This window comes from Acanthochromis polyacanthus, chromosome 6 (genome assembly GCF_021347895.1).
Source record: "Acanthochromis polyacanthus isolate Apoly-LR-REF ecotype Palm Island chromosome 6, KAUST_Apoly_ChrSc, whole genome shotgun sequence".
Classification (NCBI taxonomy): domain Eukaryota; kingdom Metazoa; phylum Chordata; class Actinopteri; family Pomacentridae; genus Acanthochromis; species Acanthochromis polyacanthus.
This window is the reverse complement of record NC_067118.1, coordinates 35,526,937-35,550,311: the sequence shown is the minus strand read 5'-3', so window position 1 is coordinate 35,550,311 and position 23,375 is coordinate 35,526,937. Positions and strand designations below refer to the sequence as shown.

Genomic DNA, 23,375 nt, shown 5'->3' with positions numbered 1-23,375 from the left:
TAATTATGTTCTGTTTTTAAACACCTAACACTTTGTTTGCATTGTCAGTATTAGCAGGGGGTAAGTGCCACTCCTTAGTTCAAAGCCCCACAACCTCACAGAGCTGCTGGCATGGCTCTAGACTGTTATTAGAATGTTAAAGGAACATACAGACAGAATAAACCAAGAAACCCGAGATATCTTTCAACAAGAAGCATGTAAAAAACATTTATCCCCCTGGAAGGTTTTAATCCCACTTATTTGCTTTTCAACACTGAATTATGGTCAGCATATGGAGCTTTTTGACAAGAATTTACAAAAAAGACTCTCCCATATCCAAGTCACAACAGATTGACTGAAAATATAAACTATAAAATAATTGACTGCATAAGTATTCCCTGCAGAGAAGACACTATTAAGTAGATGCACCTTTCCCCGCAATTACAGCAATGAGTGTGTGGATAGATCTCAATCAGTGTTGTAGGTATGGGCACGGCAGTCTTACCCAGCATGCTTTGCTATCCATTCAGACACTCAGTCCTCCGCACTGTTACGTCACATATGCTGTGGTGACTCCCTTGGGTGTAAACAAGCATAGGCCACTGAGAGTGCAGTAACAGAGTATAGCTCAGACTGTGACAGTGAAATATGTCATAACTTTGTGATGACACTTGTAATATGCATGATCCTATCACACATTGAATGCACCATAGCATGTTGGGCGCTGACAGGTGTAAATACATACTAAATCATAGAATCACTGTAAAAAAAAAAAAAAATGTTAAAAGTCTTTGATAGGTAGCCAATGACAAATCATATTTGTAATATCTTAGAGTACAACTTATTGAGCTTTGAGAATTTTAAAAACTTTAAATTTCTTTGTTTGATGTACAAGGTGTTACATGGACTCACCACACCCCCCATGTCTGACTTTCTTAAAAGAAGGACTCCCAGTGGCTGAAAGTGAACCAGTCTTGCGACCATTGACCTTTAATGTCTTTGTGTATTTTTTGTTACGTCCTTCTATTGTGACCTATTGTCCTGTGTTTCACTGTATGCTTCACTCTAATATTTTCTTTGTAAATCTTCTGTATTGTGCTTTAATTTTGACCTATTGTCCCATGCTTCACTATTATGTTTTTTTCTTTTTACCTGCCTGCGTCGATGCTCTAATCAGACAGATTTTGGTCTATTGCTGTCAAAATAGACGTTCATTAATGTGCACTGTCCCCATCAAATAAATAAATAAATAGATGCACTTAAAGTAAACATACGTGATGTGGAGCCCAGTGTCTGGTCTGACAGCTCAATTTTGCTCTCATCAGACTAAAGAGCCGTCTTCCAGTTGACTTCACACCGTCTTCTGGTGAACTCTAATCCAGCTTTAATACAAGTTTTTTCCAACAGTGACTGTCTTTTTGACACTTTGGTGAAGAACCGAAAACAGTTGTTGTACACAGTCTTTCCCTTCTCAGTAACTTAACTCTCAGAGAAGTCATAGGTGTCTTAGTGGCCTCGATCATTAGTCTCTTTTTTCCACTGTCTTGTTGTTGAGGACGGCTTGCTCTGGGCAAACGTACGTATATGCCATATTACTTCCACTTCTAAATGATGAATTTAACTGGACTCCGTGTTAAATTAAGGAGGTCACTTCAAGGGGGGTGAATTTTAACCTCCTAAGACCCGAGTGTTGGTTGGGCTTGCATTTTAGTTTTTTTCTAGTTATTTGGGATAAGGAGTAACCAATAAATATAATAATTGGATAATATCTAATACCTGATGATTATGTTTATTACATATACATTATATTTTACTAGATTTACATTGTTATTGTTATTGCTATTATTATTATTTGTAGTTGTATTATTAGTAATAGAAGTAGAAATATTAGTACTATTATTAGTAATAACAATACGCTCTTTTGGTAAAAAAACAAAAACAAAACAAAACAAAAAGAAAATAAAAACATATCCACATATGTGGATGTCAGGTCCTAAGAGGTTAATGCAGTAACTTATTTTATATTCATAAACATGACATTACTTCCTAGAAGCCAGTTTTCACTTTGACATGAATGAGTCTATTTGTGAATTCTCATGATCTAATGTTGAAAAGCCATAATAGAGGGATGAATAGCTTTTATAGACATGGTATGCTTGTATGTCAGATGTCCAGGAGAGAATCATTTCCACAGCTGTAAAACAGTCCTCTTTGCTTACTGTCAGTTTTGCATGCTTATGAAGCACCCTCTGTGTGAAGGAAAAATGACTCTCTTTCCCCTTATTGAGGTATTTCCTCACAGCTGTTAGCTTAAGACGTCATGTAGGTTGTATCTGTCATCTTGAATCAAGTTATATAACCTATAGATCGCCTCAGACTATCCTACAGGTTTTCACCTTTGACCCCTGTTCCTATTTGCTTCTCACAAACTGAGGCTGGGAACTCATTCAGGCCCTCTGTGTCCCTAATATGACCCTGAGAAAGGCAGATGCTGCAAAAGAAGATACATGAGAGAGAGACAACTGCTGTCGGAAAACATGACTGGGCTAAGATTAGATATTGTTTAATCTGATGTTACGGTGTAGATAAGTTGTCTCCATATTGGGCAGTAATCTAAATTTGGCATTCCTCCCAGTGCAGTATGTACCCAAGGTTGAAAAAAAGCCTCAGAACTGATGCTGCCGGTGCTCACATCACTGTGTTGCCGGTCGTGTCACTTCTCCTGATATCAGTAAACATTATTTTAAACATAAGCCATCGGAGTCTGCAGACTGTCTCTGAGTCTGCCTCCTCATTGCAGAATTCCCTCACACTCTGCTTCTGCACATTTTAAAAATTTCCTCATCCAAATAGAGGCAAAAACCCCCCAGCAATTGTTTAGTGTCAGTAACTAACATTTTTGCTGTGTGAATGTCTACATGTTTCACCTCCATTTTTGAGATCAGGTCAGTCCTGAAGATGCAAGTGACAGGCACACACTTGTACAAGCATGCAAACACAGAAAGTTTAGAATAGAATAGAAGAAGAGAACAGCTTTAATGTCATCATATATGGAGGCACGACGAAAATATAAGTAGCTGCCACTGGACAGTGCATTGAAACAAGCTAAATTAACGATAATAAGTAAGAAAATCAAATGTAATTATTAAACAAAAGTATATTAGGAATTCAACATATGCAAAAGAGGCAAGATATATACAGTACAGTGAGGAGGTAATGGTATCAAACAAAAAACTTATACAATAGAATAAATATGGGCAGGAGATTGCATGCAAGCAGCATTATTAAAAGTGACACTGTGCGTTACTGTTTTGAGTTCAGAAGTCTGATGAACCATAGGTAAAAACTGTTTCTCAGTTTGTTAGTTGCCAGTGTTTCAGATGATACACTGTTGCATGCTTCTTTGTCCAGGGAGTGACATGCAAACTAGCTCCATAAGATAGCATCTTAATGGTGCATGCTAGAAGACAGCCTTCTCCAAATATGAGTGATGTAGGATCATGTTTGCACAGGCGCTCACATAAGGAGGAAGCGTCAGAACAAACAACAAGCGCGGTACTTTAGTTATCAGTTATCACTGATCGTAGCTGACAGAGTTTATTGTGGGCTCACACTTGGCACAGAATACAGCTGGCGCAGGTGTTCTATGAAGCCAGGTGAGGTGAAGGGAGTGTGTGTGTGTGTTTTGGACCGAGCCTGGGTCAGAGTCCGACACACGGGGCTCCACACAAAGGTGTGGCCTTACAGCAAACACTCTGACTCACACCATAAAAAGACTCGCTGTCCAGTGCAGCAAGGCATCAGCTGCACATGCATAGTTATACATATGTATTGCTTTTAAACACTGGACCAACAAACTCAGTAGGTAGTTTTAGTCAGACAATTTGTGTTTAAATGATTTGCACCTTCTTTTTAAGTGTGTAACATGAACTGTATTAAATTTTTCCTTAATTTTCTGCCGATAATTGCTCAGTTACTGCTAATAAAAATAAACACAGACTCCTATTATTACTAACTTTGTAATTATTTCCTGGTGTACTTGTCTTATTTATTATTTGTCGTTGGTTTATAATTAACATAGTCTGAAACAACAGCAATGATAATAATAAGAAGAACAATAATGATGCTGATAATAATAACAATAATGTGTCATCTTTAATTGCCTACATGAGCTCAGTTTATTTCCCTTGTATCCGGAACATAACATGTTGGGAAACTAACAACAGCACCGGCTATCACATTAGCCACACTTCTACCATACAAGGAGAAGCTCTCTCTCCCTCTCTGCCTCCCCCCCTCCACCTTCTCTCCGTCAGTCAGGTGGGAAGCTTACCTTTGTGGTCATGTGACACCTCAGTTAGCTGCACCGGGGTAAAGGTGACTGCTTTGTGCTGCACTGACTGTAATTTGACTGCCGCCCTCAGAGTATCAGTCAGTCGACTTTTTTTTCAGTCCGTGAGTGAAGTGCACCTGGAAACTTAATTTTTTTTCCTCTCCCCAATATGTCCATCAGTCGGAAAAACTGGTCAGCTTTGTCCAGGTAAGATTGTCTTTAGCATTTTTCTGTAGCATAGAAAGCAAATTTCTTGCTTCACTTAACTTGTAGCCTATCTTTTAAAATTATTGCATAACACTCATTAGGGAGCTCTGTAGTAAGCACCTTACAGAGTCTACACTTGTGCTCTTTGATATCCTTCTTTGTGCCCTTATTAGTATTACAGAGACTTCTACCTTTTCCAGATTAAAGCCTAAAGATAACTGTATAATTTTACACAGTTTAACCCTTGAATAAATGTGTTTGTCTAGTTAAGAGATCAACTTTCCAATGATCTTTAACTTGCTTCACCAATACACTAATAAATAATGGGTTTTCTTTAAATACTAGGCTGAAGGAATCATTTAAATTCTCTTAGACAGAAAAACAACCCTGACTTTACTGATATAAAAGTTGATGAGCAAGTACAGCAGGTTCTGTGTAACGGTTATGACAGCTTTAATATATTCTCTCCAACAACCAAAACAAGGAGCTGACTGGATAAGTTCCTGTCAGTTAAATAAAAAGTAGATCGTCTGGAGACCGTTTAGCAAATGCTTGCCATGTGTATCTTGTCAGGTCTTGCCTCTGTTTCATTTTCTGTTTTACGACCATGTCGGGTGATTATTACGTCTCTTGCTCCCGTTGTGACTGTTCCCTCAGCCTCGCTCGTCAGTGGACGATGGAGGACGAGGAGGAGGTCGAGAGGGAGAAACGGAGGAGGGTGAAGAGCTCCAGCTCCACCGCCGACCCAGATTCTGACTTGAGTCCTACAAAGATAAACACAACCAGCAGTGACAGCCCCACTGGGACAGACTCCAGTGAGACATCCCAGGGCCTCAGCAGGTGCTTCTCACAGCTTAGTAAAACTGATTTATTGATTTCTGCGTGTCGAAACTTGCCTTTTACAGTCTGAGCATGATCCTCTTCCTTTGTTGCATTTTCTCTTTCTTTTTCTGTTTGTTTATGGCATGTAAGATGGCTGCTACTGATCACTAAAATGATGCACAGAGAGGATTCTTTAAGTTTTGCCCCATGGGAGTGTGTCATCTGTATTCTTTTCAAACACAAGAAAACACCTGATACCATGCATGAAAAGTATGAAAAGCTGTCAAAAAACACAAACAGCTGAGTCCCTGGAGCAAAAGCAGCCTTAAAAGACAGAAAGCCTTTCATTATAAAAAAAACCCGATCAGGTTTTTGACCTCTGTCTTGAGACGATCCATCATTTGTATCCGACATAAACATGTGCTCATGTTGTTGCCAGCGTGGAGCAGATGCAGCTGGACTTTGTGGAGATGCTGCGAGTGCGCGACGAAAAGCGGAGGATGAGACACGTGGAGACATTGAGACGACAGAAGGAGGAGGAAGAGGTGGATGAAGGGGAGGCGGGCAGAAGAGGAAGTGCCAGGGTGGAGATACTGGGAGATCTGGATGAGGAGCAGGGCAACAACACGCTCAAAACACAACCACCTTCAAAACCCCCCAGCAGTCCCATCAACACCAGCAGCAACAAAACCAGAATCAGCATCACAAACAGACAAGTAAGGCTGGAGATGCTCTTCAGTTTGCAGCAAAGGGAAAGAAATTTTGCTATTAAAAAAAATCTGCCATTTGGAGTTATGACATGACAGCATGACTTTATAGCCACGCTTGCTGAACAAATATCCGTAGCAAAACATGTGCCAAATAATGCAGCAGATGTTGAGCTATTTGAGTCTGGTTGAAAAGTTTGACCTAGTGGTGGTGATTGTGGAAAATTAAAGGAATAACCAATGATTCATCCTCTGGGGATCATGAGTAGAAGTTGAGATAAGACCTGCTGACATCCCTGCAAGCAAAAAATGACGACACAAACAGCCTTTACCGACAGACAAAACCTTTTACAGGACAGGTAGACAAACCATAGCTAGCACCTGAGGTATTAAAGCTTCATTATAACACAGTGCCATGAAAAGTGTCACCCTGCGGTAAAGTTAACTGTTACCCCACACAGAGGGAGAGCTGTGTTAATCATTATCTAGATTCCACAACAACAAAAAGGACCTCTCCTGCTCAGACAAACATGTTAACAGGGTGATGCTAACACACACCATTCAAAAACAACTTTGATATTTTATTTCTTTGAGGATACAAGAATTAGAATATACTACAGGCTAAGGGGGAAAACTTTGTGACTGTTCCAGCCCTGCCTTGCACTTGTACTCTTCCTGTGAATTCATTGACCATGCAAATCATCTCTAAAACTTTGATAAGGTGTGCTTAAGGTCATAACTCGAGCTTTATCTTTTATTACACTGGCAGCCAGTTTGAATTCAATGTATCTCCGAATGAGGCAATAAGACCGAGCCGTGTTATGTAACGCAAGGTGTGTCTCAGTACAAAAGCTTGTGTGTGTGTGTGTGTGCTCATTTTGATTTTCTCTGCTTCTTTGTTAGCATGAAAATGGAGAGTCGTCGGGTAAGGACCCTGATCCTAAAACGTCATCCAGCCCGACCCGCAAGTTTGTCAGGTTAACAACGACTGTTTTTGTTCTGTTGTTCTCTTTGTAGACTGGCCAGCAGGAAGGACCAAGTATAGATCGACCGTTTTATTAAGATAAGATAAAGGTTATTGATCGGAAACAGAGAAACAGAAGCAGTAGAATAGAAGGACAGTGTAAAAAGCAAATAGGCCTAATGTATTTCCACTATAAAATTAGCCATGAAGATTTAAAATGGCTTAGTTTTATTGGGATACAGTATCTTTATGGCAACCTCTGCCTGATTACGCTCAGCCTGCTCAATAGCTGAGGACAGTTTTACATAAGTTTGTTGAGATAATGAAACGTCGAGGCACATCTGGTTTCCTTTCTGAATGCAAACAAGTTCTCTATTGCATCATTTTATTCATTTAAAGCATCAAAGAACTGTGACTCCATCCAACTTCTGTGCCATTATTCTTATGTGAACTTAACAGGGCAGAGGTCTGCACGGGAGTTATGCAATTTACTGCTACAGGATGGTAGTTTGTCATTGTGATGATGTCGGCGGCCTGTTTTGTACAGTTTTGATATGAGTTCAGATTGAACTCTCATAGCCCCAGAAGAGTAGAAAACATTATTTCAAAAGCAGACTTGGATCACTGATTGTTTTCTCACATCTTTCAGCTGATCTTTAAGCTCACTTGTGTTTCTGGAATTGCAGTTCTGTCTCCATCTCACTGGACAAGAGTCCCTCCGTCAGCGGTTGCACATCTCCCATGAGCCCACGCTCTCCGACGGCAACCTGGTCGCCACGGGAACACTGGCCTTCACCCTCTCAGAGTCCATCTCCTCAGGGGGGTAGAAGCCCCCTTCAGAATGGACATGCTCAGGAGGTAAACACACTGTCCAATTACAGAATTTACAGCATGTTTACCTCAGCTCCATGTTTCGCTTGTCAAACTGTTTGACTGTGACGTGCTGCTGCCACATCAGGCCGATAAAAGAAACAGCATCCTCTAGTGTTACCAGAGTTAAAACAACAATCTTTGTGCCAGTAAAAACAAACCGCCAGTGTCTCTGGTGCACAAAATAATCAGTCCTCAATGAGAGAAAAAGACGTTCATTGGAGTTGATTTGAAGTCAGACTGGGAAGGGTTAACTGTGACCTTACGTGGCAGGAAATTTACGTTATTTTTACTTTTTCTCAGACCAGTTTGAATGAGTCTTCCGCCAATGGAAACTTTGAACCGACGGCCAAACCTGCCTTTGTCAGACAGAGCTCCAGGACTGTATCTTTCAGGGTAAAAACACACACACACACACTCTGGTGCCTATTTGACTGTTAAAACATGATTTAATCTCGCCGTCAAGTCTATCAGCCCTGCACAATTTGCTTGTGTCACTCAGGCTTTGGACTTTATGTTCACTGGTGAGGTAATATTTACCAGCTTTTACCGCTACTTGTTGCTTCATCAACACCCCAACACATCCCAGGAGAGAAGATGATGTTGCAGGTCGTTTGCTGCTGACATTCGGACAGCTGTAAGGGCTGCTAACACACACTCACATAGGCTTGTTCTTCCACAGATGATGAGAAAGAAAGAAGAGGAGATTTCACCGCTGCAGAGGAGGTGAGGATACATGTTTGTCTTCATTTGAGGTTCTTTGCATCTGTGACTGCTGCTTCAGTTTTGACTGGTTTATTCTGTTATAGTGCAAGTGTGAGGATGGCCTCCAAGAAGTTCGAATTTAATACAGTAAGATAAGAACTATAATTTATTTTCACCTGATGTAAAATCAGAATTAATTATGACTAGTTGATTTTGAAGTGCTTTACTTTAACAAAATGATACAACTAACGTTCTTGATTGTAATATTATTGAAACAAAACTGTGCATAAATGAATTGTAATGTCTACGTTCTCCTTGGGTTTGGACCAGGACCAAAATGAAGATGAAGACAAAGCGTCATCTCTCCAGAGAAAGTGAGTTTGTATCATCAGTTTTATAAATTGTTATCGATTTCTCCCTTCTTCACGCTTTCATTTATGTAATTTTCATCATTCTAAGTGAGTACAGCTGGTGAAATGCGTACATACATTCTGTGTTTCCAGCTCCAAACAGAGGATTTCATCCAGATCCATCAAGGAGAAGATGGAGAGACTGGCTCAGGCTGCACAGGTCAGAGTCTCACCCTGGAATCTCCTCTTATTCTCACTCTAGTCTACATCAGCTGTCAATGGTTTTATGTTAACTTTGCTGCCAATATGTTCACAGAAGTCAGAAGCGACGCGATCTCCAGACATGACCCAGAGATCCCTGTTCCTGCTGGACGAGGTGTCCAGGAAGAGAGGCCTCTTTGAGAAGGAGCAGCCGGCTCAGAGTCCCACCAGTCCAGGAGTTTCCAGACAGGTATATCTTCATTGCTCTCGGCCCTTTTTTTAAAATCTATATCAGAGACACGTGCCATTAATCGACATCTCTGCTGCTCTCAGGAATTTAGGAGCTTCACATCAGGAATGTCTGACCGGATCAACCGCTGGATGAACAAGGCAAACCAACCAGGGTCTTCACACAGTCCTTCGGTAAGGTCAGCCTTTTATCAGGCTGCCACTGTCGTTACGTCTCTGCTAAAACTATGTCATCAAGGAAGTTAAACAAGTGGGTAATTTAAAAAAAAATCTGCCCAACCATCTCTGATGAACATAAAATATGGATATTTAAGGATGTGAAAATGTGTAAAAAAATGTTCTTGATATACCAAAAACATTCCTAGGGGGTATTGGTTTTTTGTTTTGTTTTGTTGTTCGACCGACTTTGAAATTGAATTTTTTTTCGGAAAATTTCAAAGATAAAAGCCTGAAACTTTCTCTATTATTTCCCATTAAGCCATGCAGTCAGAATCTCGCCCATAATTATTAGCAAACATTTGCTCTACTTCAACAATTTTGCAAATTCAGGATCAATGACACGGTGGGAAATAACATCTGACAGCCAGAGGGCAGCAGTACTCTTTCAGCTGTGTGTCCTGGCAGAGCAGGGTGGAGTTTGCTGTCCCTGATGCTGACATTTGATTCGTTTTAGTGGCCATTGTGTAGGTGAAGAGGTGAAAAAAGGTCAAATTGCGCTTGTTAATTGTGAGATGGAGGACAATTAACCCCGAACAAAGCAATTCAGATTAAATTTCTTATTGTTTCTAGAAGAAGTTTCGTTATTTCCATCTGTGAGATTGACTTGTTTCTGTATGGCAGGTTGACTAAAGCACTGAGGTTGTGTTCAAAGGTTAATCCATAGGTTTACAATAGCTTCTATGACATATCTGCTTTGGTTGACGTTAGTTCTGACAGCAAGGTATTCTTGGCTGCAGGGACTAAGTCATCTCTGAAGAGAAACAGAAATAGCGTCTGACAAAGCTGCAGTTGCTTTTTCTCTGATTTTCTCTATTTATTTCCTGTTTGAAGGACTTGAGACATGTGGACATCAATAGTAAGAGGAGCTTGTTTGAGAACAGAGGGGAGGAAAGCGTCTCAAAAGGCACCCCTGGAAAAATCTACAAGTGAAGAGCGGTCATTTACAATGCTCAACAGGTATGTCCCATAATGTGTGAAGCAGAGGATGATAAAACAGTTTTAACCACCCCTGAAATGACACAAGTCTAAGGAAATGTATTTTTCCAGTAATAATTGATTTCCTTTCTGTGCCTGGACTTGTAGGATTTCTAATACAGCATGAGGAGAGACGGCGATTGAGAAAAGATTAATGGATGCCATGACTGACTGATTTTCTTCTTCTTCTTTTTTTCTTCATTGCTAATGGCAGAAACCAGCAGGAGTCATGAAGGGGGGGGGGGGGGGGAGTGTTGCATTGTAGCTTTAGAGGAATGAAATGGAGGACACAGCTTTTAAAGTTAGGAAGCTTCTATCATTCACTTCTGCATTGCTTCTCTAAGTATAAATATGTCTTATTTCAAACGCTGAATGTTAAAAGTCAGAGAGAGGAAAGGAGTTAAAAGGAACGTTGGCATGACAGGAAGAGAAAAGTGAGAGAAAAAAGAAAGGGCGGTGGTATTTGTTTTTTCCAAAAAGAGAAAAACCTTTTCATGTGTTTGCATTTGTGTAATTTTTCAAGCACTTTAAAAGGGTGAAGGTCTTAATGATGTCTGTGTTTCACTGAACTGCAGCACTGCTCAAGTTGTAATTGTTTGTTTTATCTAATCTGCCAAACATAATTTTCTGTTTCATCTGGACTCGTGGACACGATTCTGCCTGTATGAGGAATAAAATGTTTTCCTACTACAAACGTCGGTCATGAATTTATTACGACTGTGTCTGGACTTTAATGAGTGTTCACATTCTTCAGCTTAGAGGAGGGAGGATGGAGATAAGAGTTGTGTGTCTGTGTTTTGTCAGCGGCAGGGTGCCATACAAGGCCGAGGGAATGTGTGTGTGTGAATCATTGTCTGTGAGCAACTGGGGCTTTATCTGGATCTTTTTGGCACTGCCGCCCACAGTCGTGCACACGGCGGCCTTTTTTGGGAATGGTGATAAAGGCGAGTACATGCTATCTAAAAGGTTATTAATAACACAACAAGGGGTCCTAAAGCATCTTTCCCGCAACACAGTCGGTTCCTTGACCCTCTGACGCCCACGTTTCCTCTGGGAGAAAGGAACGACCTCTCCTCTGCTGCACACTGAGCTTTTCCATCAGCTTTCTTTCTCTGTCACTTTCTCTCAGGTAAGATTATAAGCTTGAAGACGAAAACATAGTGTGCATGCTAAAAAAAACATCATAGCGGTTGACATCTGGCTTCTAGGAGAATTTACGGAGTCTGTGTTTAATGTTCAGATTACCTGCTCCACACCTGAACGCACCCCGCCATGTCAGACAATGAGGAAGTGGTGGAGGAATATGAGGAGTAGGTTGAAATTTCTGTGTAAACATGCTGAACACGTCTCTCTGTGCACCCAACATAGTGCAGACATGTGGTTTGTTTTACATCTGTTTGCTTAACAGTTATATGCCATTGTAATGTGATGATAGATTGTCATATGTGTTCTTGGTCACAATACTAATCTACATGCGTGTTTGACTTTCACAGGGAGGTGGAAGGTAAGGACTGACTCGATGACTCACCACATATATCATCACTACAGCTCTGACAGATGTGATCTGGCGTTAAAGCCGTGTTGTTTCAGCAAGCGTTTTCTCTGCGCAATCCAAAGCTTAATATAGCACTTCCAATTGTACTTTAATATATATTTAATGCAGCGTTACATGCATTTGAAGCAAATGTTAAGCCTGTTTGCCAAGCAGGTTTTATAGCTGTAGGTAGGGATTAAGAAATCTGACAGTAAACAGAATGTAAAGAACTGTGTTATGACTGTGAGTCATGTTGTTGATCTAGTCTTTAAGTGTAGCACAAAGTATGTTCATGCCAAAAACCTGCGCAACAGTACGGGGATTTTTTGAGCCGTGTAAATGTTTATTCTTCCTGGTCTTCTCTTTGCTGTAGGTAGCATTATCTCAAATGTGCTGCTTTAAACAACAGTTTGCATTTTGACATTATGTGATAATGCTTCTGAATTTTATCCTCCCTTTATTTTCCTGACTGCGTGACTCTGAAGAGGAGGCCGCTGAAGGTATTTACAGCTTAAGTACTCACATTTAAAAAGGAAACTCAAGGTCGTCAGTGGATGGATATTAGTCATGTTTCTGTAGGACATAACAAATGTTCTTTATCAGAGCAACAGGTGGAGGGATGAGAGTCATCGTGCTCGTGGTTAAAATGGCATAGCTGTGATGATTACGTGTCTTTCTTTCTTTCTTTCTTTCTTACTAACTCTAACTGTGCTTTGCTCTTCAGGGGAGCAGGAGGTAGAGGAGGAGGAGGAGCCGGCAGAGGAAGGTACTGCTTTAGTTTTGGGCTGAAAGTATTTTTAGAGATACTCCATAGATTACAAATATCCGGCTGATTTAGCTGCCATAAAACCAGAATCCATAAAGTGTTGTTTTTTTTTTTCACTGACTGACCATAAAACTATACAACTCATTCAACAAAAAATGATTTCAAATATTAAACTACAAGTTAAGACAGATATTTGAATTATGTTCTAATATTCCAGGAGCCAAAATAATATTATTGAGAAATAATATTAATGTGTGAAAAAAGATTGTTAAATGCAGTTTAAATAAATAATGAATGTATAAATATAAAAAAATATGTATTTTAAATACGTCCATTTTTACCTTATCTGCTGATTTATTGGCATTGGTGTTTTTTTAAATATATTTATTGATACATTTCTGTCCATACAATGATATGTTAGGTGGTACTAAATTTTTCACGACATAAATAAACATAAATAATTACAAATTAGCATCTGTGTGCAAACAAGTGAAGAAATACATTTATTTTATTTATTTATTTGTTTTTTTTAACCAACATATATCTCTGAAGGGTTTTTTTATTTGTGCATTTATTCCTGCGTTTCTACATAAATGATAAATGTTAGTCATTTTTTGTCCTCCATATCTCCCTGACCTCCCTGGATAACCATTATAAACCGATGAATGCCTGAAAAATACATGAATCCTCAAAGTCAGTCATTTTCCTTTTTTCTGTCAGTAATGGAAACTTTTCAAAAATACCTCCTGATGAGAAAATACACACTACCAGAAGGTGTGTCCAATATTTTGACTGGTAGTGTACATTTAAAAATGTGCAGCTTTGCTCTCTTATTAGTTTGGACAATGTCAACATTCCCCCAAACTGACCAAACTGCTCAGGAATTTGTTCATGCAGTTTTGCTTTTTAATGTTTTATCACGTTATTTTGAAGACTTCGAGTCTCGGTTGAGAAAGCTTGCTTTCATGTCTGCTATCTGTTCCCAAACACACTCACTTACACAAGGGCATGACACTTAGCAGCTCTTCAGTGCTATCAGCTTTAAATACCAGAGCTAGTAGATCATTTGGAAGTGATCTCCTGTTATCATTCTGCTCTCTCTGTCCATGAAGTTTGTACAAACTCTAGCACATTTCAGTCTGCAGCACAGTGTCAATCCAACACTCTGAGTAACATAATGAAAGCACAATGTGGATTCAAAATGTGTAAACATTAGAGAAAACATTTTCAAATGGGTTTAGCTGCTGTCCTCATTTCATGTCCTCTCTTGTCTTTCGCCATCAACTTATGAATAATGCCAGGTCACTGACAAAGGGGAGTGATTTCTCCATTAGAGCAATGAGTCACTTTAACACCCCGCAACAGTCAAGATGTCTCACTGACTATCAACTATGTGCTGTTGCTTCTGTATCAGAGGTCACACAGGAGGAAGATGAAGCTGCTGCAGACGAAGAGGCAAACGAAGAACAAGGTGAGCGCCTTTAAAAGCGGAAACCCTGCTGTCAGGTGGTTTCTGAGTGCCTGTCGGGCATTTTGTAGGTGATTACCCTGCAGGATCACTTCCTGGTGTAGTGCTGGGCTTGTGCTGACAACCAAATGATGATGATTAAATGTATTCCACCCGTAACTAAGAGTCACAGACAGACGGTAAGAGGATCCGCTGTCTTAGTCACATTTCATTTTGGTATGTGACAGTCTGTAGTTATCTGATGTTCAAGTGCGGGTGTTTGTGTGGTAATCCCCCAGGCCTCCCAGCCCTAAGGCTCATTCATTAGTCAGGTTTAGGTGTTTGCAATTATTCACGTCTTTTGGTGTTCCCATCTCTGTCTCTGTCTTACCAGTTACACCAAATGGGAGGGAAGTTAGTCTGATTCTCTCATCTTTTTATGTCATTTATACCTCGAAATCAGCAAACGCCCTGTGAGGAGCCTGTGGACTTTCACTTGATGTGTCACACGCACACAGTGGGTGGGAAAGAGTGACTTTCTGACTTGCCAAAAAAAAGTGAATACAACAGCGCTATGGCTAATTAGGCGTATGGGAGAAGTTTTCAACATGTTATAAGCACTGGATGGTGTCCTGTCAGCTGCTGGACCACTGTGGCCCAGACTCAAATATGTCAGCAAGTTCCTGATTAATTCCATGAAACTTTGCACACACCCAGGCAACAAATCCTCCTAATTTTGGAGATCCCCTGACTTTCATTTTCACAATAACCACTGGATGATTTACAGTGATATTTAACATTCAGGGTTCCAAGATAATAAATCCTAACGACCTTAATCCCCTTATTTTCCCTCTAGTGTCACCAGAAGGTTTTTTTGGCACTAAATTTCAAACAAACATTAATGGTTCCCAGACCAGTCCCGGGGTTCTTTGGTGATCCTCTGACTTTTCCTAGAGCACTATAATTTATGACAAAAACCTGAAAATCCAGTGGCATTCCTCTCAACCTCTGCTGTGCTTTAGGTTTACTACCAACATGGAAAACATTATATCTGTCAAACATCAGCCTGTTCTGCATTGTTACCGTGAGAGGATTAGCCTGTTTTTTTAACAATCAAAACACCTGCTGATAAAACACCTGCATCATTCACTGAAAAATCGAAAGACTAACGCTGACATTTTCATGGCGTTTGTTGACAATGTTTAGTGGAGTGTCAGTCAGAGGTCACAGATGCCATGCCTTCTTCTGTAAGAGGCTGCTTATTATCATGACTGGTCTGCGTAGGCAACCATTTCCACCTCTACAAGGTCCATGTGATACGCTGCACTGCTGAGAGACACACTGCTACAGATAAGCAAACAGCACCTTAATAATTCTTCTCTTTGAAAGGGCTCTTGCTATGCCTTTTCGCCCGTCACCACTCCTAAGACGCTACCATTTACTGAGATGTAATACTCACTCATTTGAAACACAATCCCAAATTGTGCCATTTGTTTTTGGTTTCAGATGGAGAAGGGGGAGCAGAGGATGGAGAAGGTAACTGGAATAAATATTTGCACCCCTTGAATGATGTGGCCTTCGATGCTCTCTCCCATAACCTGCTCCACACTAGAATTACGTAATTAACAAATACACAGACTGCGTTGTTAGAACTTGCCAGGGCTTTGTGGTGGGATTAACTAGATATTTTGGTGAAATCTTGGTAAGTATGTGTGTTTGTGTGTGGTCTGGATGAGCTCACATTTGCCTGTTCTTCCCATTTTTGTCTCCTTTCACAACAGAGGAGGAGGCCAAACCAAAATTCAAGTGAGTAACGCCCATGCATGAGCACACACACGTGTTTATGGTTCTACAGAACTGTTTTGGAAACAGTCTTAATGAATAGCATGAACTGATTATTTGCTTTTTTCTTAGTTACATAAGGTGGCTGATACCAACTCTATTGTGTGCACGGTGTTACATCACAGCACCAGAGAACAGAAACATCTTGCTGTGCCATAAATTCAACAGGAATCTCTACACGTCTCACTAATTAAGGCTTAATTTATTGTTTGTTTAGTCGTAAACGCCAAGAATGGCCTCGACCAAGGAACCACAGATGCAAATTAGGCTTTGTCTCTATCTGATAAAATAAATATGTTGTGAATTCCATCCATCCACCCATTAGCTGTAGTTTCGTTGGCATATTGAGGGTTGTGGAAAGCTGGAGAACAGCTGACACTGGGAGAGGGGAAGGATACACATTTGACAGGTTGCCCCCTGTTACATACATACTATGAACTGTCCGTCTTAAGTAATTAATAAGATACATAAATTATTTGATATTGCCTTTATGCAGAGGTGACTCTGTATAATTTCCAGGATTAGTTTTTGCTCTTCTATTTTAGTCGTATTTTAATATTTCAGTAATTATATCTTATTGATTTCTACTTTTTGGTACTTAATGTTTTTCCTTTTTCAGAGCAATGTTTGGCACAAAGACTTCCTTCAGGATAAATAAAGTTTCATCCTATCTACAGTAACTTAACTGAACTTAGCTGAACTCAGCTAAACTTAACTTCACTGCACATAAATTACTCCTTTTACACACTTATTTACAGTTTTTGTTTTTGTGTGTGAATTCACACTTTTTGAAAAAACTAAACAGGGAAAATCTATATGATATTAAATTGCAATAAATTAGATTTAAAAACTATTTAAAAGCTTTTTTTCTTCACAGTGTGACATACTGCAAATCATTTCAAGTTCTTTTAGTTTGGAAATGCAAGTTCCCCTGCTGTCTTTAAAAATGCGAGTTACCTGCACTTCAGTTGATTAATTAGTTCAAAGTTACCTTATAAGATGAGAAAGAGCAAAACTAGCTGAGTTAGATTTGCTGAAGTTCAGAAAACAAGTTAAATAAACTTTAAGATAAGAAGCTGAATGAGCTCGTGACAGAGACAATGGCTGCAGACGGACATGGTTTCCTTTTATATTTTCTATATTTCATTTTTTTTCTCATGTAACACTGAGAAATTACTGCTACATTTTATGTAGCGTATTTAAAAAAAAAAATGTGTACAAAGACAATCTGTGAGACTGCCTGGAGAAACTGAGATTTTTTTTTTTTTTAAATTGTGACCCCTGAATGTAGCCTGCCTCACTCTTTCTCTGTTTTCAGTCTCAAGTTTGACATGTTGAAATTGGATGTCAAAATCTAATTTGCAAATCACACACTCTTCCCCTCACCTTTGTCTGTGTACATTACCACTGCCAGGAATAAAGACGATACCGCAGCCAAGTGCACCGAAAAATTTACATTTACAGAAGCTACTTCTCAGCATTCACAACAAGCACAGGCAAAGACATGAAAGAAAAGACTGAAGGGACATTTGTTTGGCGCCTACTGATTGCTTTTCAGCACCGTTTGACACCAGCAGTGCTTGCAACCAACTTTTCCTGTTTTGACTTTTTCCACATTTCTTACTTGACCCAGTATTACTTTACCCTTTACTCTGCTGTTCCCTCATTCCCTTTTTTTAAGGCCATTTATCATGCCGAACCTCATCCCTCCCAAGATCCCGGATGGAGAGAAGGTGGATTTTGATGTAAGTGAAACACTCAGGATCATAACAGAGGAACTTCTGTTTACTTGTAGTAGTTAACTGTGCATAGGGTTTTGCCTTAAGGAGTATGATGTGATTTTAAACACTGCCAAACTTTATTATAGGATAGAAATGCCCCCATTACTTTTACCCTGTATAGTCAAAATTATTGGCCTGCTCCTTTAGATTGGAGACCAATTAAAAATGATTGCTTCTGATAATCTGTGTTGCCAATAACAAAGAGTATCAAAAGCACAAAATCACTGGATCCCTGTTTCCGTAGGACATACATCGGAAGAGAATGGAAAAAGACCTGATGGAGCTGCAGACTTTGATCGAGGTTCACTTTGAGAGCAGAAAGAAGGAAGAAGAGGAGCTCATTAATCTTAAAGACAGAATTGTAAGTGAACTACAAGACAACCTATCAAATGTAAACCAGTTACCACACACATACACTACTGTTCAAAAGCTTGGGGTCACCCAGACAATTTCATGTTTTCCATGAAAAGTCACATTTTCATTCATGTGCTAACATAATTGCACAAATGTTTTCTACTCATCAATGAGCCTTTCAACACCATTAGCTAACACAATGTAGCATTAGAACACAGGAATGATGGTTGCTGGAAATGTTCCTCTGTACCCCTATGGAGATATTCCATTAAAAATCGATACTTTATGATTAAATGCTATGACCTGTTGTTCAGGACAAGCGTCGTTCTGAGCGAGCGGAGCAGCAACGAATCCGCAGTGAGCGAGAGAAAGAGCGTCAAAAGCGCCTTGAGGTAAAATTCTGTTCAAGCTGCTTCAATTTAATCTGCACAGCTGCCTACATTTCGTCCAAAAGCCGTCTTCCTCACTGGGTCAATGTTTCTGTAGGAGGAGAGAGCTCGTAAAGAGGAGGAGGAGGCCAAGAAGAGGGCAGAGGACGATGCAAAGAAGAAGAAAACTCTGACCAGCCTCCACTTTGGAGGTTACATGCAAAAGTTGGTAAGTGGAGTTCTTATAGATCAAAAAAGCTGCAATTAAACAATGTGAAAGATGTCCATAGAGCCATTAATTCACTTTCCCAGACAGAGAAAAGAAGTGGTAAGAGGCAGACAGAGAGAGAGAAGAAGAAGAAGATCCTGAGCGAAAGACGCAAATCTCTGGACATCGAGAACTTGAGTCAGGAAAGACTGAAGTAGGTGGAGAAATACCATGTCATTACATAATGCACAGAATATAATATTTTTTTGTCCTTAATGGGACACATTAAGTCATAATAATGATCCATCATTCTTGTCTGTCTCACAGGGAGAAAGCTAAGGAACTGTGGGAGTGGATGTACCAGCTGGAGGCGGAGAAGTTTGAACTGCAGTACCAGCTCACCAGTCAGAAATATGAGGCGTGTAATAGTATGTAGGATATCACAGAAGGATAAAATGGGGTTGAATAGAGCTCAGTTTTGTAATATTTGCATGTTTTCTTTGTTGCAGATAAATGTGCTGAGAAACCGTGTGAGCGACCATCAGAAAACGTAAGAAAAAAATCACATTTTTTCCTTATCTGATGCCACACAGACACCTGCTCACAGACTGTCAGTATAATAAGTATGAAGATCTTAAGCAAAAAAGACAAAAAGAAAAGGCAGAGATGCTTAAATGAAAGATATAAAAGGCTGTTTGCAACTGACAGATCATAGGGTTCATGCAGCCGGACTATTAGTATGAATGAAGCCCCAGAAATATAGATCCTTCATTTCCCATGAGGAAACTTGATAGCAAGTTAGAAATCTCTACAGTGAATAAAATGACTCCAGTGCATTAGCCTGCCTGATAAATGCCTATCTTTGAGAGTAAGGCTTTTTGTTGGGAAATTCTTGTCTCGAAGCCGAGTGGTTATGTCTTCAGACTTCAGGGACCTCCCTGCAGCGTCCCAGATGATGTTATGCAAGTCTTTCTTTTCAGTTTATCCACTAGGAGCATGAAAAGTGCATACTTGCCTGACCAGCCTGAAGAAACTCTTTGTGTGCATGTCAAAGACACAGCCTAATTATCTTCCTAAGGAGTCCAGAGGAAGAAATTAGTTTTTTGAACCTTTTTATAATCAATATACTAGTATACAGCAGTAACAATTTCCCATTCAGACACTAATCACTACTCTAGAGCTGAAATAGTTCGCTGACCAATCTACAGGTAAGCTAAAAGGTCACCTGCTAAAAGTGTTTATCATTTAAGTCATCATAAGCACACACTACTGTCCTTCCCACAAAACCTCTCGGCTCACATTTTTCTCATTTTCAAAACTTCATGAGCCCCCTTAAGGCTCTGTTACTGGTTCTAACGGGGCAAGATGTCTGTCAGGCTGGGTGTGACAGGTGTGTAATCTGTCACACCTGAAACACTTAAACAGTGTTTGCACAAGCGTGTCACTTTGTGCTGATTGATTTATTTTTGTAAAGGGTGGTAGAGGATTTTGCAAGCTGAAAATGTTGGCTAAATGGGCATTCTCAATACTTTTTGTGGACAAACAAGTTGTGCCGGAATCACGACCTGTCTCTTGCTTTCAATAGATCCAAGAGGACCAAGCGAGGCCTGAGGAAATAGGCCCCGGCATGCTGAGTGAGCCTTGTCCTGCACCTATTGCCTCAAACCAAACCCTGGATTTCCTGTCACACCCAAGTTCCACCTATTTTACTAATGCCACAACCTGCAGTACCAATTATACCTATTTGTTTAGTTCCATCTTACTGTATTGTTTTTTCTCTTATTGCCATCATTGTGGATGAGAATAAGGAAGTTTTGGTGTCATTAAAACCATCTTGGTTGAATCTCTTGCTGTGTCATACTCTCGAGTGTGAGCACATGACCGTATTTACCGACACTTAAAGAAAAAAAAACACCACAGAGAATAAAACGACTCCAGTACATTCACAACCTGAATGCAGAAAGCCTACAGCAAAGCGAGAAGGAGACACGCTCTGACATGATGCTCCTTGGGCTAACGCCCAGACATCCACCCAATATATTCTCACACACACACACACACACACACACACACACACACACACACACACACACACACACACACACACACACACACACACACACACACACACACACACACACACACACACACACACACACACACACACACAGCTGAAAGCAAATGAATCATTTCCATCATGAATAATCCAGGTGGGAAAATCCTCTTTAATGAAAAAAACAGCTCCTCCTTTGACTGATTTCCAACTTTACAAGTGTATCAAAAGTTTAATCTCAGGGTGAATTTATATGACAATATCTTCGCTCTTAATCAGACATGCAGATACAAAACTAAATACCAATACATAAGTCATTCTTGTTTTTATCTTAAGTGATCTAAATGAAACCACACACAGAACAACACTGATGGAAACTGATTTACAGCCATGAAAGACAGAAGGTTTGAAAAAAAATCTGGCTTCCTTTAAAACAGAATGGGGTGTTTTGGTTTTCTTTGTGTGGTTTATAACATCAGTCAGAAGACAATGGAGATGGGATAAGTCAGCAAGCTAATTGCATCTCCTGTGTTTTTCACTTCTTTTCATGAGGCGAGCATGGGTGGGGAAAATAAAAGGGACAGGAACAATATTTGATGCTGATTTATGACGCATTATTGTCAACAGACAGGATGCACAGAAAGATAGGAGTCGTTCCATCTTTCAAAGTCCTCTGAAGGATCATCCATCAGCTATAATCTACTGTGGAGGGTCAAAGGGGACCTTGAGCCCACAGTGCCTGTAAAAACTATTCACATCTCTTGTAAGTTTTGCTTGTCAACATTGAATCATGATCAAAATAGTTAACTTTTTTTTTAAACAAATTTACGAAAAAGACTCTTTAATGTCAAAGTAAAATTCTGACACTACAATGTTACCCCATTCTCTTTGCAAAGTTGCACAATTTACATGGACATCATGAAAGAACAGCCCTTTCAAGTCCAGCCACATACTCTCACTTAGACTGAGATCTGTGCTCTGACTTGGCCACTCCAGAACATTTATGTTGTTTTATGATATCTGTGTAGCTTCGGCTTCGGGTCATCGTCATGCTCGAAAATAAATCTCTTCCCGAGTCACAGTTCTCTTGCAGTCTGCCATCCTGTTGTCCTCTAGGATTTTTGTGGGCTCTACTTTTATCTTCTACCTTTACAAGCCCTCCAGGGAAGTGTCTCCACATTATAATGCTGCCTCCACCGTGCTTCAAAGTGAGGATTGTGTGTTTGTGATGATGTACAGTGTTTGGTGTTGGCCAAACATAATGTCTTGTCTGATGGACAAAAAGCAAAAATTTGGTGTCATCAGACCAAACAAGCTTCTTCAATCTGACTGTAGACTCCCCCACATATCTTCCAATGAACTCTAACCAAGATATGAGCTTTTTCTCCAACAGTGACTCTCTCTTTGACACTATCCTCTAAAGCTTTGACTGGTGAAAAATTGAAAACAGCTGCTGAATGCACAACCCAAAATCTAATAGTTGTAACTCCTTCAGAAGAGTCATAGGTGTCTTAGTGGCCTTCCTCAATAGCAATTTTTTATTGCACAGGTGCTTGAGGACAGCCTGCTTTAAGCAGATTTATACACGCCACATTACTTCCATTTTTTTAATGATGGCTTCAGCTGTAGTCTAAGGGATTTTCAGTGACTTGGATTGTTTTTTTTTAACCCATCCCTCATTTGTGTTTTTGAACAATCTCGTCACATAGTTGCTTGGAGTGATCTTTTGTATTCACGGAGTAGTCATAACCAGGAGTACTGATTCACCAGTGACTGGACCTTCCAGATACAGGTGTCTTTATACTAAAATCGCTTCACACATCCACAGCACTTACATGATCCCCATGTCACTAATTGTGTGACTTGCACCAACAATTGGTTGCACCCATGTTGAATTAGGTGAATCACTTCAAGGGGTGTGAAAATTTAAGCAGTAATTTGTTTTACATTTACTATTTTTAATAAATTTCCTTTGCTTGGTAGAAATCGGTTTTCACTTTGACACTGAAGTCAAATTAAATTGATCACGATTCAAGTGTTAAAAAGGAAAAAATTGGGAAAACTGCCAAGGGAGTGAACACTTCTTAAAGGCACTGTATCCCAGCTGACCAACGTATTGAGAAATGGAGTACGTTACAAGTTCACTAATGCAAAGAGACAAACAACCAGGCATGCTTACACCCACAGCCATTTATGAATCACCAATTAACTTCACTGGACTGTGAGAGCGAGCTTGAGTATCTGGAGAAAACACACATGGGCACAAGAGAATCTGCAAAAGGCCCCCAGCCAAACAGAAAAACCTTCTAGACGTGAGGCTAACCACTGCCCCACTATGTCGTCTTATAAGGGAGAATACCAAAAAAAAAAAAAAAAAAAATTCAACAAGAAGTCTGTAATTCATTCAGGTACCTGATAATCTTGCAGAAACTTTAGCAGAA

The 23,375-nt window shown here is 39.9% G+C and overlaps 2 protein-coding genes across 2 annotated transcripts; both read left to right on the top strand.

Annotated features, from left to right (window-relative positions):
* The first annotated feature begins 4,343 nt into the window (after positions 1-4,343).
* lad1 (ladinin) lies at positions 4,344-10,825 on the top strand. The gene is made up of 14 exons (XM_022191782.2): positions 4,344-4,519; positions 5,177-5,359; positions 5,781-6,057; positions 6,952-7,025; positions 7,699-7,870; positions 8,186-8,278; positions 8,565-8,608; positions 8,692-8,734; positions 8,918-8,961; positions 9,091-9,157; positions 9,254-9,388; positions 9,472-9,561; positions 10,438-10,563; positions 10,690-10,825. The coding sequence occupies exons 1-13, from the start codon at positions 4,482-4,484 to the stop codon at positions 10,534-10,536; spliced, it is 1,359 nt and encodes a 452-aa protein (XP_022047474.2). The 5' UTR covers positions 4,344-4,481; the 3' UTR covers positions 10,537-10,563; positions 10,690-10,825.
* A 1,759-nt stretch (positions 10,826-12,584) lies between these two features.
* tnnt2a (troponin T type 2a (cardiac)) lies at positions 12,585-20,724 on the top strand (the record flags this gene model as incomplete). Its single annotated transcript, XM_051949755.1, has 13 exons — positions 12,585-12,615; positions 12,840-12,881; positions 14,296-14,352; positions 15,835-15,864; positions 16,110-16,134; positions 17,852-17,915; positions 18,196-18,312; positions 18,620-18,697; positions 18,792-18,902; positions 18,986-19,095; positions 19,209-19,299; positions 19,391-19,431; positions 20,467-20,724. Coding segments are annotated over 13 exons (831 nt in total), but the record flags the coding sequence as incomplete, so codon positions are not given.
* Positions 20,725-23,375: the final 2,651 nt, after the last annotated feature.